The sequence below is a fragment of the Mugil cephalus genome, chromosome 16 (genome assembly GCF_022458985.1).
Source record: "Mugil cephalus isolate CIBA_MC_2020 chromosome 16, CIBA_Mcephalus_1.1, whole genome shotgun sequence".
NCBI lineage: Eukaryota > Metazoa > Chordata > Actinopteri > Mugiliformes > Mugilidae > Mugil > Mugil cephalus.
The window spans coordinates 10,426,929-10,439,829 of NC_061785.1; the positions used below are offsets into that span (position 1 = coordinate 10,426,929).

General features: G+C 45.1%; 2 protein-coding genes and 1 non-coding gene across 4 annotated transcripts; 1 reads left to right on the forward strand and 2 right to left on the reverse strand.

Moving 5' to 3' along the window:
• Positions 1-1,766: 1,766 nt before the first annotated feature.
• fbxw10 (F-box and WD repeat domain containing 10) lies at positions 1,767-6,890 on the reverse strand. The gene is made up of 12 exons (XM_047608642.1): positions 6,311-6,890; positions 5,954-6,103; positions 5,609-5,739; positions 5,240-5,347; positions 5,042-5,148; positions 4,757-4,960; positions 4,536-4,657; positions 3,568-3,722; positions 3,305-3,447; positions 3,063-3,221; positions 2,737-2,987; positions 1,767-2,663 (listed from the first exon to the last, which is right to left on the reverse strand). Exons 1-12 carry the CDS (start codon positions 6,825-6,827, stop codon positions 2,173-2,175), a joined length of 2,538 nt encoding a protein of 845 aa, XP_047464598.1. The 5' UTR covers positions 6,828-6,890; the 3' UTR covers positions 1,767-2,172.
• A 352-nt stretch (positions 6,891-7,242) lies between these two features.
• trnag-ccc lies at positions 7,243-7,313 on the reverse strand. Its single transcript has one exon. It is a non-coding gene; the product is annotated as a tRNA-Gly (tRNA).
• Positions 7,314-7,354: 41 nt separating this feature from the next.
• LOC125022205 (histone-lysine N-methyltransferase PRDM9-like) lies at positions 7,355-12,516 on the forward strand. 2 transcript variants are annotated; one of them, XM_047608641.1, is made up of 7 exons: positions 7,355-7,455; positions 8,044-8,136; positions 8,224-8,316; positions 9,263-9,540; positions 9,898-9,965; positions 10,105-10,295; positions 10,412-12,516. In XM_047608641.1, exons 2-7 carry the CDS (start codon positions 8,055-8,057, stop codon positions 12,364-12,366), a joined length of 2,667 nt encoding a protein of 888 aa, XP_047464597.1. In that variant the 5' UTR covers positions 7,355-7,455; positions 8,044-8,054; the 3' UTR covers positions 12,367-12,516. The 2 variants fall into 2 exon arrangements, with proteins under 2 accessions (XP_047464597.1, XP_047464596.1); XM_047608640.1 differs by lacking the exon at positions 7,355-7,455 and adding an exon at positions 7,524-7,667.
• The last annotated feature ends 385 nt before the right edge of the window (positions 12,517-12,901 follow it).

A 12,901-nucleotide genomic window follows, 5' to 3' on the forward strand; every position in this document is an offset into this window, starting at 1 on the left:
CAGGTTCCCCTCTTATCTATTTGGCTTGGCTGCTTGTGGATGTTAATCAGTCCCACATCTCGGTAATGGTGTTCCTGTTAATTGCCTCCTTTCATTGTGACTGTATTCCCTTTCGCTTATGATGTCTATCTGCAAATGAGGTCAGAAAGGCATATGGATCTCGTTTCTACGCTGGCTTTGCTGACTCCTAACAGGACGGCTGGAAAGAGTGTTGGCTGTGCGGCCTGGCATCTAAAGCTGCCTTAAGATCAAGGCCCCTGTCGTTACACCCATGTGTTGATGTCACTGCTCCGTCGGGCCTTGAATGTGTTCCTTAAGGATCCTCATTCAACCCTGGATTCAGTTCCCCAACTGCACGATTCCCACAAAGGCACTACTCTGTAACCATTTTTATCATGACTCAGTTCCCCATGAGAATGGTGTAATTTGCATATTCATTGAGCCCGTGCATCTGACGCCCGCATCGTTAGACCTGGCAACGGTGAGATATGTGAATGGCTCCGGGGCGCGCCAGCCACCCGTCTGAGCTACATGCAAATACAAAAGCGGTGCGGATCAAGATCTGGTTAATCTCATTCTTCAATTCTTCACCGTGACTGACCTGGTCTGGAGGCAGGGTACTAGTCAAGACGGGGCTCGAATCTGCTGCTGACACAGCATGACAAAAATTGAAAAATTAATTTGACAAATAGACTATGATGCAAATGCACGCCTTTGGAGATGGAGATCGATGCAGATTGAAGGTCAGCTGTGGTAAAAACCGAACCGTCTTTTGTTGCCTTCTCCCCCACCTCCAACCCTTGAAACCTTCTTTCAGTGCGCGGGGGTTAACTGTCATTTCTCTGAAGCTTCTCCTCATGCATAAATAAACCTGTACCCTTGTCTCCCCAGACAACCCTTGGGCCTACTCAAGGGAGCAGAAGGTCTTGGAGCATTCCTCCATGAAGACTTTCCCTTTTCTAACTTTGCTTTGATTTTACGCTCGTTATCCCTCCCGCAGCTCAGCCCGTCCTGAACAAGAGACTCCATACCTGACCAAACAATGGGGGGTGCTGTGCTGCCTGATGAAGCCAAACTGAGCTGGGGGGGAGGCGGGAGTTGACTGTATTGTCTTCCTACTTCACACCACCACGGGAGAAAAAAAGGATGGAAGACGCCATTCTTCTCAGTTTTCTGCAGACCAAATCAAATTAGCTGCAGAGCGCTTGTGAAAGAAGACGTCCTACCCAGTCAGTCCTCCCCATAAACTCTTTGTTATCCGCGGGTGCCCAGCTGTTGTGCCGCCGCTGTCAAAGCAGAAGACCTTCTCTCCCTGATCTTCAACCTCATCACTCCTAATGATGCCCTCGGGGCACCGGGGCCCAGAGAGCAGGAGGCAAGGTGAAAGGTCTCCGTGGGTAGGACTAACTCGGCTCGCTCTGATGACATCTCGTCTGAAGTACCACAGGAGCTAAAATCCATAAAGGTTTGGTGCTTGATTGAAGTAGACAAGAGGGTTTTACAGACTGATTACTTAAGAAGGAAAATTACTACTTGAAAATGTGCTTTTAAAAAAAAAAAACTAACAAAAAAGTTACAGTAAGTGGCAGGAAACTGTGACTGAAGATCACCTAATTAAAAACTCAAGTGTAGAATAAAACAAATGTGGAAAAAAATATTTTGCTGCCCATGTTTTCGAATTAAAGTCCACATGGGTGTAACTCTATACACAAATGGGAACTAAGCATACAATCTTAAGGGGGAAACCAGAATAATATAAACAAATCTTAACAATAAAAAGAACATTTATTTACAACACATAAAATGTATGAAAAAAAATGATTACAGTCCTTTAAAAAAACAGATCAACTATTTTAACAGGTCTGTGCCTTGGTCTGCCTATCAATCAGATGGTACAATACTGACCCCTAGTGTAATCTTAATGCAACAACACAATTAAAGGTAATGCGCCTTGGATAAGGGCTTATGTCCAAAACAGGGATTGTGCCACTGTGATAGAGTTCATTAAAGTATTTGACACTGAATTGTATGACACCACTAACTGATCGTCTACGAATGCACCTTTAACCTTCCTCCCATTATCACTGTATGCATCTCAGTTTTGGCTCAGAGCTCGGCATGGGCTCCCTCTTGGCTTTAACGAACGTCTTCAAGCAGCTGCTTGAATGCTTCCTACTTTCTGAATGTGTCCAAATTAATCCTGGGTAAACTGGTTCTAGCTTCCATGCAACATCCTTGATTACGCAGCGACCTCACGGGCAAGCACTTCTCAGCCTGCCGCCCCGCCGCGGCACTTCCGAGCTCCTTGATTGGCCTGTGTGCGGCAGGGGCTGTGGAAACGTCCCTGCAATGTGACGTGTTCTGCGCATTTTGACCGCCAACCCGCTTCAGAGCGGGCACGCAGGTCGTTACCCTCCGGGCCCCTCGAGGGCACGGCTGCGGATCCTGACCCGCGCGAGGGCCCCACGAGTCTCGCAGCCTGGCGTTGCTCTCCATGTTGATGCCGACCTCGTCCATGCACTGCGCTTTCTGGATGGCGTTGACCCTGAGGAGGATGGAGTCCCGCGTGAGGGGACGGTGGAGACCCCTCTCCCTCATCCGTTTAGTTGCCGCCTTCTCGCTCAGAATGAGCGACTGGTCGGCGTTGTCACGGCGTGCTCTGGCTGCGGAGGAAAAGTTTCACTGACAACAAGGATTCTTGAAACGCATCGCTACTTTCGACTTGAGCATGCTTACCTCGCGTTTGACATTTAGTCGGTGTAGATAAGGAGCGGATCTGGTGAAACAGCTTCTCTCCCTCTGGGTTCATTGTGTTATGAATCTTTCGAGTTGGTGAAGGGACCTGCGCCGCTTCCTCTGCCCCGATAGAAACGGAACAATCCTGAGCGGCTACATCTTCCCGGCCCCCCTTTTTTGAGTCCGCGTAATCCCAGAACACTTGGGCAAACTTGTAGAGCTTCACGCCCGTCGCCGTGTTCACTAATATGCTGACGGGGCAATGCAATTTAAACCACAATAAGAAAAAATGAATGGAAACAAAAAGAAACATGCATCTTACTCACCTGTGTTCATGAAAGTGCAGGGACAGCATACGGCCTGCTTCGGTCTCGGCCGTGATCTCTTTCAAACAGTCCCCAGTGAGGAAATGAAACACGCGAATCTTCCCGTCCAAGCAGCCGGTGACGACACGGAGGTAGACGAGAGTCAGAGATTTTACCTCCCTGCAGAAAAATCGGAAAACGCCGCATTGCAAGACATCCGCGTGTAACATTTTCAAGCGCTTTTCGAAAAGTTTTGAACTCACTTCGGGTGGTTAAAGGTCATCAGGCACTGTTTGGCATCGCAGTTGGTGCTCCATGCCAGAACCTTGCCGTTGGCGTCGCCTGATAAAAGGTGCCATTCATCACAGAACAGGCACTTCACCGAGCTCTTGTGGGCATCAATCACCTGAGGGACAGCAGCGACAACTTAAAAATGTATGAACAAATGTAAATATTTTAGCAACTGCACATGGCATACAATGTAATATAAATATATATTTGTTCCTCGGCAGTGATTTACACTCACCCTGAGCAGCGACGCTTTCTCCAGGCTCCATATTTTGATCAGGCCCCGATCGCAGCTGCTGTAGACCGTAGTTTCGTTGATCTTTACACAGTGGACACGGCTGGGGTGCTTGAAATTACAATCCTCAAAATGCTTCCCTGTCTGTAGACTCCACACTGGCAACGCAATGGTTTATAAATTACAGATTCTTTTTTTTTTTTATGTCTAAAAATACAGTTCTAAGTGGCACGTTTTCCTTTGGAACATATGTGGGTATGGAGAGTTTCTGACCATTAAAGGGTGATTGGAGAATAAATAATCATGAAAAACAAGAGGATACATCACAGGTTAACTGAACTGAACAACGTCCTTGAATTCAGGTGAGTACTGAGTGGATACACACCTGCAGCCATGTGAGTTTCAAGTGTGCACCACCCAGAGATGTTTCAAAAAACAAAACTAGAGTCTTCAGGAAAACTCAAACAAGTTCAGATTCAGCTTTTAGAAATGGATAAGGTTTAAGAATCTGTATAGTTGAGTTTTAATAATTTCGCTGTGTAAAATCCAAAACAGGTTGTTCCAAGTTCAAAGTAATATTATCCAGAGAACAGACCACAACTAACTATTACTGAACAGAAAAATGTGATGGTAGTGTTGGAATATTAACAACACAATATGATTTTTTTTTTGGTAATAATTTAATTTAATTGAATGCCTGTAAACTGATGTTTTGAAGACTAATGCTCGAAAACCTCAAAGTAAATGGGGTATATCTGAGCCAGTACAGAGTTTATTTGAATAATTATTGTCTCATATTAAAGGCAACACGTCAACGTTTCCTGCACCAACTGAGCTATGTGCTGCTGGGTCGGAGCAAATTAAGGTAGAAGACCATAACAGGACAAAGAATTTAGAGAGGATTTAGTAGAGGGCTGTTTCGTTAAACTCTCCATACTGACCAGCTGTTTTAGAGGTTAGAGGCTGCTTACCTTTCACTAGACAATCCTTAGCTCCTGACACGAGTCTATCTCCATGCACATCCAGGCAGTTGATGGTACCAGTGTGACCATACAGCGCCATCTCGCACCTGTCCGTCTTCAGATTCCAACACCTGCAGGTATAATGGCAAATAAACCTATTCAGTCCCGCCGATTCACAAGGATGGACTTTCACAATCTAAGCGTTTAACAGACACACTCCTCCTCCTCACCTGATGCTTGCGTCACAGCTCGCCGTTATCAGCAGGCCTCTGTCCTCGCAGAGCAGCACGGCCCGGATGCTGCCGACGTGGCCTTTCATCACCGCCACGTTTCTGGTCTCTGACGCCACGTAAAGCAGATGCGCCACGCGGTCCTTGGAGGCCAGGGCCATCAACGGGCCGCCCTTGTAGTCCAGCACCCGATGTGGGTCTTCCCTGCCAAACACGGGCACACCTGGATTACACCGGCCGTGGCACACGATGTACGTTCATGATCCTGAAACTGAACGCACTAACTTGTCCAGCAGAACTTTGATGAAATGTGCACCACAGTAAATGTTGCGCTCCTCCATTCGCACCGTCTTAGTTTTCATTTTGGCGTAAGCACCGTCAAACTGTTTGACCTGTGAAACCAATCCACGAAAAGTTAATCGACAAACGTATCTGGTTGCCATGAATACAATTTGAAAAGTGAATTTTTATTCATCTCTTCACCTTTTGGACGTTAGAATTAAAATCCCCATTCTCATCGTCCTTTACTGGTACAAGGACATCAACGAAGTTGGCATAAATAGGACTGATTGTGTTGACACGACTGCACCTCTAGAACAGGACAAAAAATATAATTGTGACAGATTAAAAAAAAAATCTGAATTAAAACTGCTGTAAATATTTACACTGATGACCACCTTCCTAATATTGTGTAGGTCTCCCTTGTGCCTCCAAAACAGTTGTGACTCATCAGAGAATGGACATGGGCCATTGAATTGTTGGCCAATGTTATTTTCTTCTCCTGTCAGTGGTTTTAATGTTGTGGCTGATCGGTGTATACTCATAGATAACACAATCATCCAAATTCTCAACCTGCATCATGTTGCTAATTTGATCCTGAAACTTTCTTCTGAACTTCATTTCCTCCATGGTCTCCTGTGCCAGGTGCTGCCAGTATCGACAGACCTTCTTGCAGCGTCTCAAAGTGTGCTCCTCTAACAGACCTGGTAGAGGACACACATATGTACACTGTGACGTTACGGTGTCGACTAAAAATAATATTCTGACAATGTGACAGTTATTTTAATACCAAATATAAAGGCTGTCATCTGGCCATAACTTTTATTCGTCCAGTAAAAATTGCTTAACTTTACCTGGATACCTTTAATATGTCTTTAACCTTCACACAAATAATTGTTTGCTTATATATAAACTTGCCTAATATCCTTTTGGAGAGATCAACAGGTAGACTGCCAATGATGTCTCGGTACTGTGTGACTCCAGACACAGATTTTGAGGATCCGGGCACCACCATAAGAGCAGGGTCTTCCGAGTCCGAAACATGTTGTTTGATTCTGTGGCTACTCCCTAAAGAGGAGAATATGATTACAGTCAGAAGTTAAAAGTCAGCATTGAAAACTGCTGTAACTGCTTTAAAATCCACCGCTAAAACCAGACCACTGTCCCACTGAATTTGTGTTATCTCGCGACATCTAGTGGCAAAAGGTGGGAATTGCACAGCATTTAAAATGGCAAATTAACTTCTTTTAACACAATTTTCTTGCGCGGACTTACCATTAAATTCTAGAAACCCTTGTTTTTGTCGGACCAGAAGCACGCTGGTTAAATTAAGGGCCGTTCGTAAAAGTTCAGAGTCACACAGTGAGAAAATACGGCAAAGATATCTGATTTTAATCCAGTCCGGACTGCTGCTGAACCACCTCCAGATTTCATTCAAATCCATGCCAAGTGGCTTTCCGTCCAGGGCCTGGTGGGGAGGAGTGCGGGAGGGATAGTCCTCGGGTGAAGTGGGGCTTCTCGATCTGGCGTAAGTGAACCACGTCCACGACGTGACACCCAGGACGCTCTGGATGCTTTCGAGCACTTGGACTTTCCTGCAGCGTAAAATCAGCGCCACCACGAATCTCCTCTTGAATTTGTCCGCCATCCGCCACAGCCGCTGGGTGGAACTCGGCGGTGTCGGGCCAAAGACGCAAGAAGGGCACATCCCGCACATGCTGAGACACCCATCCGCACTTTTAAAGTTGAATTCGCAGTCTGAGGCAACTTTGCTAACTGTGACAGACTTCATGTCGATGCTGAAAGAAGACAGTGGCGCTTTATTTTGGCTGGGTCGTTGCCAGGCAACAGTTGTTGATGTGTTTTTTTTTTTTCTTTTCAACACAAACACACTAACCTCATTCAACAGGTTGCCAGGCAACAGCTTCCAGGGAATGGATGCACTTTTCCTCTTCTTCTTCTTGTTATTATTTATATTTCACTGTAATCATTCAGACGTATTCCTGAGTCTGTCTTTGGCGTGAAGCTTGCCTTATGTTAGCATATGTCCTGTGATTAATCCACATGTATGTTCAGCAAGATATACATATCTGAATCAAAATTAAGTCGTTTACAATGTTGTATCTAATGAGAGCGTATGCGATTGTTCACGGAGTAAAGGGTGCTCAATTTCCACAAATTATTTGAAAAGTCTTCAAAAAAATCCGTGCGCCGCCCGGGAATCGAACCCGGGTCGCAAGAATGGGAATCTTGCATGATACCACTACACCAGCGGCGCCGATGGGAAGCACCTCCCCGTCGATGTTTATATAGCCAGGAACGACATGACCGCTGCCGACATATGACACTGTTTAGTTGTAATGTTTGCCGGTTTTTGTGTGTGGTAACGATGTGAACATAAACACGAAAAGAAAAAAAGTGTAAGTTTACGAAACGTTACCGAAACGTTAATGGCTTTGTTTGGTATAAAAACTAAACTGTACACATTTATAGCGAAAGGGGACTTTATTTACTTCCGGGGAAACGTCGTTTGGTGTCGGGGCAGTTTGAGCTGAGCTCCATGTGCTAACAGCTAAATGCTCTTAGTTTGGGACTGCAGTCCAAAAACATAAGGCCGTTTTGAGTCGAATAGGTACAAAGAATATACTTGAATGTAGGACGTACTCCTAGAAATGCATTGTTTAGTGTTATAATACCAATTTATATTATGGTGCTGAGTGTGCTGTGAGAGCAATATTTGATGAAGCTGTTAAGTTATAGGCATATTAAACCAACCTAAGAGCAAAGTTTAAATTAAAATTTATCACAATTAGAGGGGTTTCGGACAATATGTGAAATGCTTAAATGTTAGCAAGCTATTTTTTTGGCAAGGCAAGGTTTAGCCCGCTAGGTTAGCATGCTAACGTTAGCTGTAGCTGCCTATCTGGTGTTTAGTGCTGGGTTTGTGTTTGAGTTTAGCAGTTGACTTAAAGACTGACGGATAATTATTTGACACAAACTATCCACAGAGTTGTTCCTCATGTCTGGAAGAAGTGACGGAGCGCAGTGGGTTGAAACAACCGAGGAGGTTGTTGTGATAGAGGAGTGCAACACCCCGACAGGTACAGCATGATAACCTTCCTAAAGAACATTTAGCTTTTAAACCGGTGACATTACACGTTTTCACGCAAGTGTCCTTGTTTTTGTAGTGATAAAAGTTTTGGAGTCAGCAGAAACGCCAATCCAGAAGTTACTGGACGCTGTGGGACAAGGAGAAAACGCAGAGAGTGGGAGTGGATTTTGTAAGCTAAACACAGTTTCTTCATCATGTCACACTCTGTTTGTTTGTGTATTACATGCTTTAAGCTCAAACTACTGCAGTCCTGCAATACATGTTAAAAACTAAAAAAAAATCTGACGGATCCCACGACCTAAAAACCGTGTTGCACATCTGTCTTTGACTCCAGTCCATGCAATGCTACTTTTCATCAGTAAGATGCACTCTTTGCCAGTTCATTAAGTACACTAATGAAAACAAACGCCCTTACATAGCTATTCTTTATAAAACAAGGGACTTACTGAATAAGAAATGTCTGCATGTTCTGCATTATTCTCTAATATTGCGATATATGACGTATTATATGACTATTTAGATGTTCTGTTCTTTATAATGGAAATAAAAATATGGAATACACTTTTTTAGAAAGCCTTAAAATGTTAAATAACATAATTATAGTAATCATAAATTACAGCTGTGATTATTTTTGTACTACTGTTATTCTGGGTAATTGATAGGTGTATAGGACAGGCAAATATAAGCCTTGGCCTTCAGCCTATTCCTTTTTCGGTCACTGTATGAGTTTTCTTTTTCTGTGTGGTCGGAAATGTGTGGTTGCAATTATGGACAGATGTTCTGGCTAAACTGTCCACACAAAACAGTTGATTTTGATGGTGGTGTTGTGTGACCAAAATAATAACTTTAATTCATTTATATAATAGTTTTGCATAAAAACCTAGTTCCATTGTTTAAAATAAGGGATATAAATGTTGATTGAAATATGTTTTAATTATGCACTACATATATGACTATGTGTGGAGTTTATAAGTTAAAAATCTTTTTATAGTCTCCATCTGCCTTTATTTATATGGTTTACACCAGAGTTGTGTTCTGGGAGGATGTGTAGTATAGTATTTATGTTGATTTACGTTTATTTTCACCGAATTATTCTGTTTTCCTATCTTTTCTAGATTGTGAAGAGTGTCTGACTCTCTTCCAGGACCAGAGTGATCCCGATGGCATTAATGGCCCCTCTTTTGTTCTCGACTTCCCAACGAGTGTGGGCGTCCCCGAGAGGGCCCTCCTCACTCTGCCTTTTGGCCTGATGATAGGCCGATCCAGTATTCCCAGTGCGGGAGTTGGCGTCATAAATCACGGGCCAACAATGTCCCCTGGAATGCATTTTGGACCATACGAGGGGGAAGGGAAAATAATGGAAGATGCTTTAGCGAGTGACTACTCCTGGGAGGTTAGCTCGGATACGTTCAACTAAAATCAGTAAAACGACATTGGCTGTGTTTACATGGACGATATTGTTTGAATTACTCGGATTGAAATCATTCCTGTTTACATGGACGCTACATATCAGCTGATGGCCGTGCTTCTGAGGTTTTTGGATACTTGTCACATTAGCAGATGTTTATCTGGTTTATCTGTGACAGTCATGAAAGAATGTGTTTATTTAAACTAAGAGAAATATATATAGAATGGATTATTGAGGCCTTTCATAATTCACATCATTAGTGATACATAGTACAAATGTCCATGTGAGCGTAGTTCATGAGTCTGAGCTGTGAATCTTGTCTAAATATTCTAATTTCTGCAGATTTTCAAAGGCAAGGATCAGTACGAGTACATTGACGCTGCCAAAGAATCACACTCTAACTGGATGAGGTATTGAACTCTGTTTTAAAGACCGTTTCAATCAGATTGAAATTCTCTGTAGAAGTATAAAACAAATGTTGCATTATTTCGATATTCCAGCTGTGTTGTTCCATTCATTTTATTGTTTTTATTCATTTTTTTAACACAGGTACATCAACTATGCTCGCAATAAAGACGAGACAAATCTGTTGGCGGTCCAGTACAAAGGCAGCATCCTGTATCACTGCTGCCGCACCATCCACGCTGGAGACGAGCTCATGGTGTGGCCCAGCAGCAAACTTCTCACCCAGTTCAGTGGAGCTTGGACCCAGATGTGGCGTATGAAGCTGAAAGCAGCAGGTACCTTTAGTTTCCTGGATTTAAATGATATCATATTATTGAGCGACACAGTTGCAGTTCTCTTGCAGTTCAGTTTTTCTGCTCAAATCAATTTATTACTTCCTCTTTCTCATCAGAGAACAACATATCTGCGGCATCTCAGATCTTCCAGTGCGCCGACTGTCGGCTCTCCTTCACCACAGAGTCCTTCCTCCAGCGTCACGCAGAGTCCCGTCACTCCCGGCCCGAGGCGGCAGCCGATGATGAAAATCGCGCGTCCTCGGCCGACTCGGATCAGGCCGCGGCCTCCTTGGCCCTGTTGTCTGTCAATTCGGCGGCGTCCAAAACGTGCGGCGATTGCGGGAAGACTTTCAAGCAGATCCCTCACCTCAGGAGGCACAAGCTTTGCGTGCACTCGAACAAGCGGCCCTACTGCTGCCCGCACTGCAGGCGAAGCTTCAGTCAGGCGTCCGGCCTGATCAGGCACCAGCTGGTTCACAGGAAGCAAGAAGTCGACCCTGATCAGAGCGCAACCCTTGAAGAAAAAGAAAGCTCGACACCCGTGTCAGAATCTGTATCGGAGAAAATAAATGAAAAAGAGAACGTGGAAGAAGAATTTATAGATATGAAGGAAACTGCAAACACTTCTAAAGGTAAAGCAGAAACATCCCAGTTTAATTGCTCAGACTGTGGTAAGAGCTTTATAAATGAAACATCCCTCAAGAAACACAAGATGACTATCCACGAGAGGATACGTCCGTACGTCTGCGCCGTTTGTCAGAAATGCTTCGGTCAGTACAACGACCTGGACCGGCACCTGCAGTCTCATCACAAGCAAAGCAAAAGCCCGGGGAAAATAAATGCCGCTCTGCCCTTCAGCTGCGCCGAGTGTTCGCTGACCTTTTCTTCCGTGGACGCCCTGCAGCAGCACATAAGCGAGCATCGCTCAAACGCCGCCGCACGGCACGGAGTTGATCCCGAAACGGTTGAGTCCGTCCAGAATCTTCCCCCTCGGAGGCCTCAGCGACTTGGAGCTAGATCCAAAGTTTCCGCCATAACCAAACTCATAGCGCCTAAGCGGAGAGCGGCCAGTCCCGCTCGAGCCGAGAGTAACTCCGCCGAACCCGAGCCTCCCGCTGCTGCCGCCCGAAACGGAAAGCTGGGAAAATACAAATGGTTCTGCTGCAACCGCTGCAAACAAACCTATGGGAACCCGGACGATCTGAAAGCGCACAAGTGCACTTTGAGGCAGCACAAGTGCGGACAGTGCGGGGCGACCTTCAGCAAGACCGGCTTTCTGAAAAGACACGAGGTGACGGCACACGCCAAGGTGAAATCTTACAGCTGCGACCGCTGCGGCAAAGTGTTCACGACGTGCGGAAACCTCAAACAGCATCAGAAGAGCAACACTTGCATGAAGTACCACTGCACGTCTGAGCTCTTCCCGTGCTCCTTCTGTCAGTTCTCCTTCACGCTGAAGAGCTACCTTATCAAACACATCAAGAGGCACCACCACGTCGAGTACGTGTCACAGCCCGATTCGACAAGTCTGGCGGATCAGCTGGAGGAGGAGGAGGAGGAAGACAAAGGCCAAAAAGAATGCCCCGTGTGCGGGAAGAGCTGCGCGAGCACCAAAGATCTGAAATCTCACACGTGCTTCAGGAAGCTGAAGGTCATGTACCTGTGCACGGACTGCGGGAAGGGCTTCACCAACCACTACGGCCTGAAGCAGCACCAGCGCATCCACACGGGCGAGAAGCCGTACAGCTGCCCCCACTGCAGCAAGAGCTTCTCGTACATCGGCCAGCTCAACGTGCACCTCAGGACTCACACGGGGGAGAAACCGTACCTGTGCACGCACTGCGGCGAGAGCTTCCGGCAGTCGGGGGACCTGAAGAGGCACGAGAGGAAGCACACGGGAGTGAGGCCGTACAGCTGCCCGGAGTGCAGCAAAGGCTTCAGCCGCCTGCAGAGCCTCAAAGCGCACCAAATGCTCCACCAGGGACAGAGGATGTTCAAGTGCACTCAGTGCGGGAAGAGCTTTTCCCGGAACTATCACCTCAGGAGACACCATCAGAAGATGCACATGTAGCCCGGCCGTCTTCAGGAGCTGCCGAATACCGTGGAAATGGCTCCCAGTGTGAACTAAGTTGTGCTAAACACATTGTGAATGTCTTGTACATAATATTATTTAACAATCGTATCCAGAAGAGGTTTTTGTGTTGATAATTAAGTGTGATTGTAGCGAGACACAACACGCGAAGAAATGCTTCTTGTCTGTCGGCTTTAAAATAAAAACGCCCAATTCCACCGTCGTCACTGTTGACCATTTATTCCACAAAACATACAATGCAAAGCATGTGCACTGTACAAGCCTTAAGATTATGAAAATACTCATGCCTGTTTTTTTTTTTTCTTCTTCTTCAATTAAAGTAACCTTAAATTTTGTAGTCATCCAGATCTACTACATGTTTTACATGACACAGTATTACTTTGTCTATCGGACTTTTTGCATTGATTTTTGTCAGCTTTTTGTTCGTGTTAGCTCATATTTCCACCTTGACTATGTTATTATAAATATTAAGTAAAATTAAAATATTTCAGTCTGACCCGAACTATACAAACAT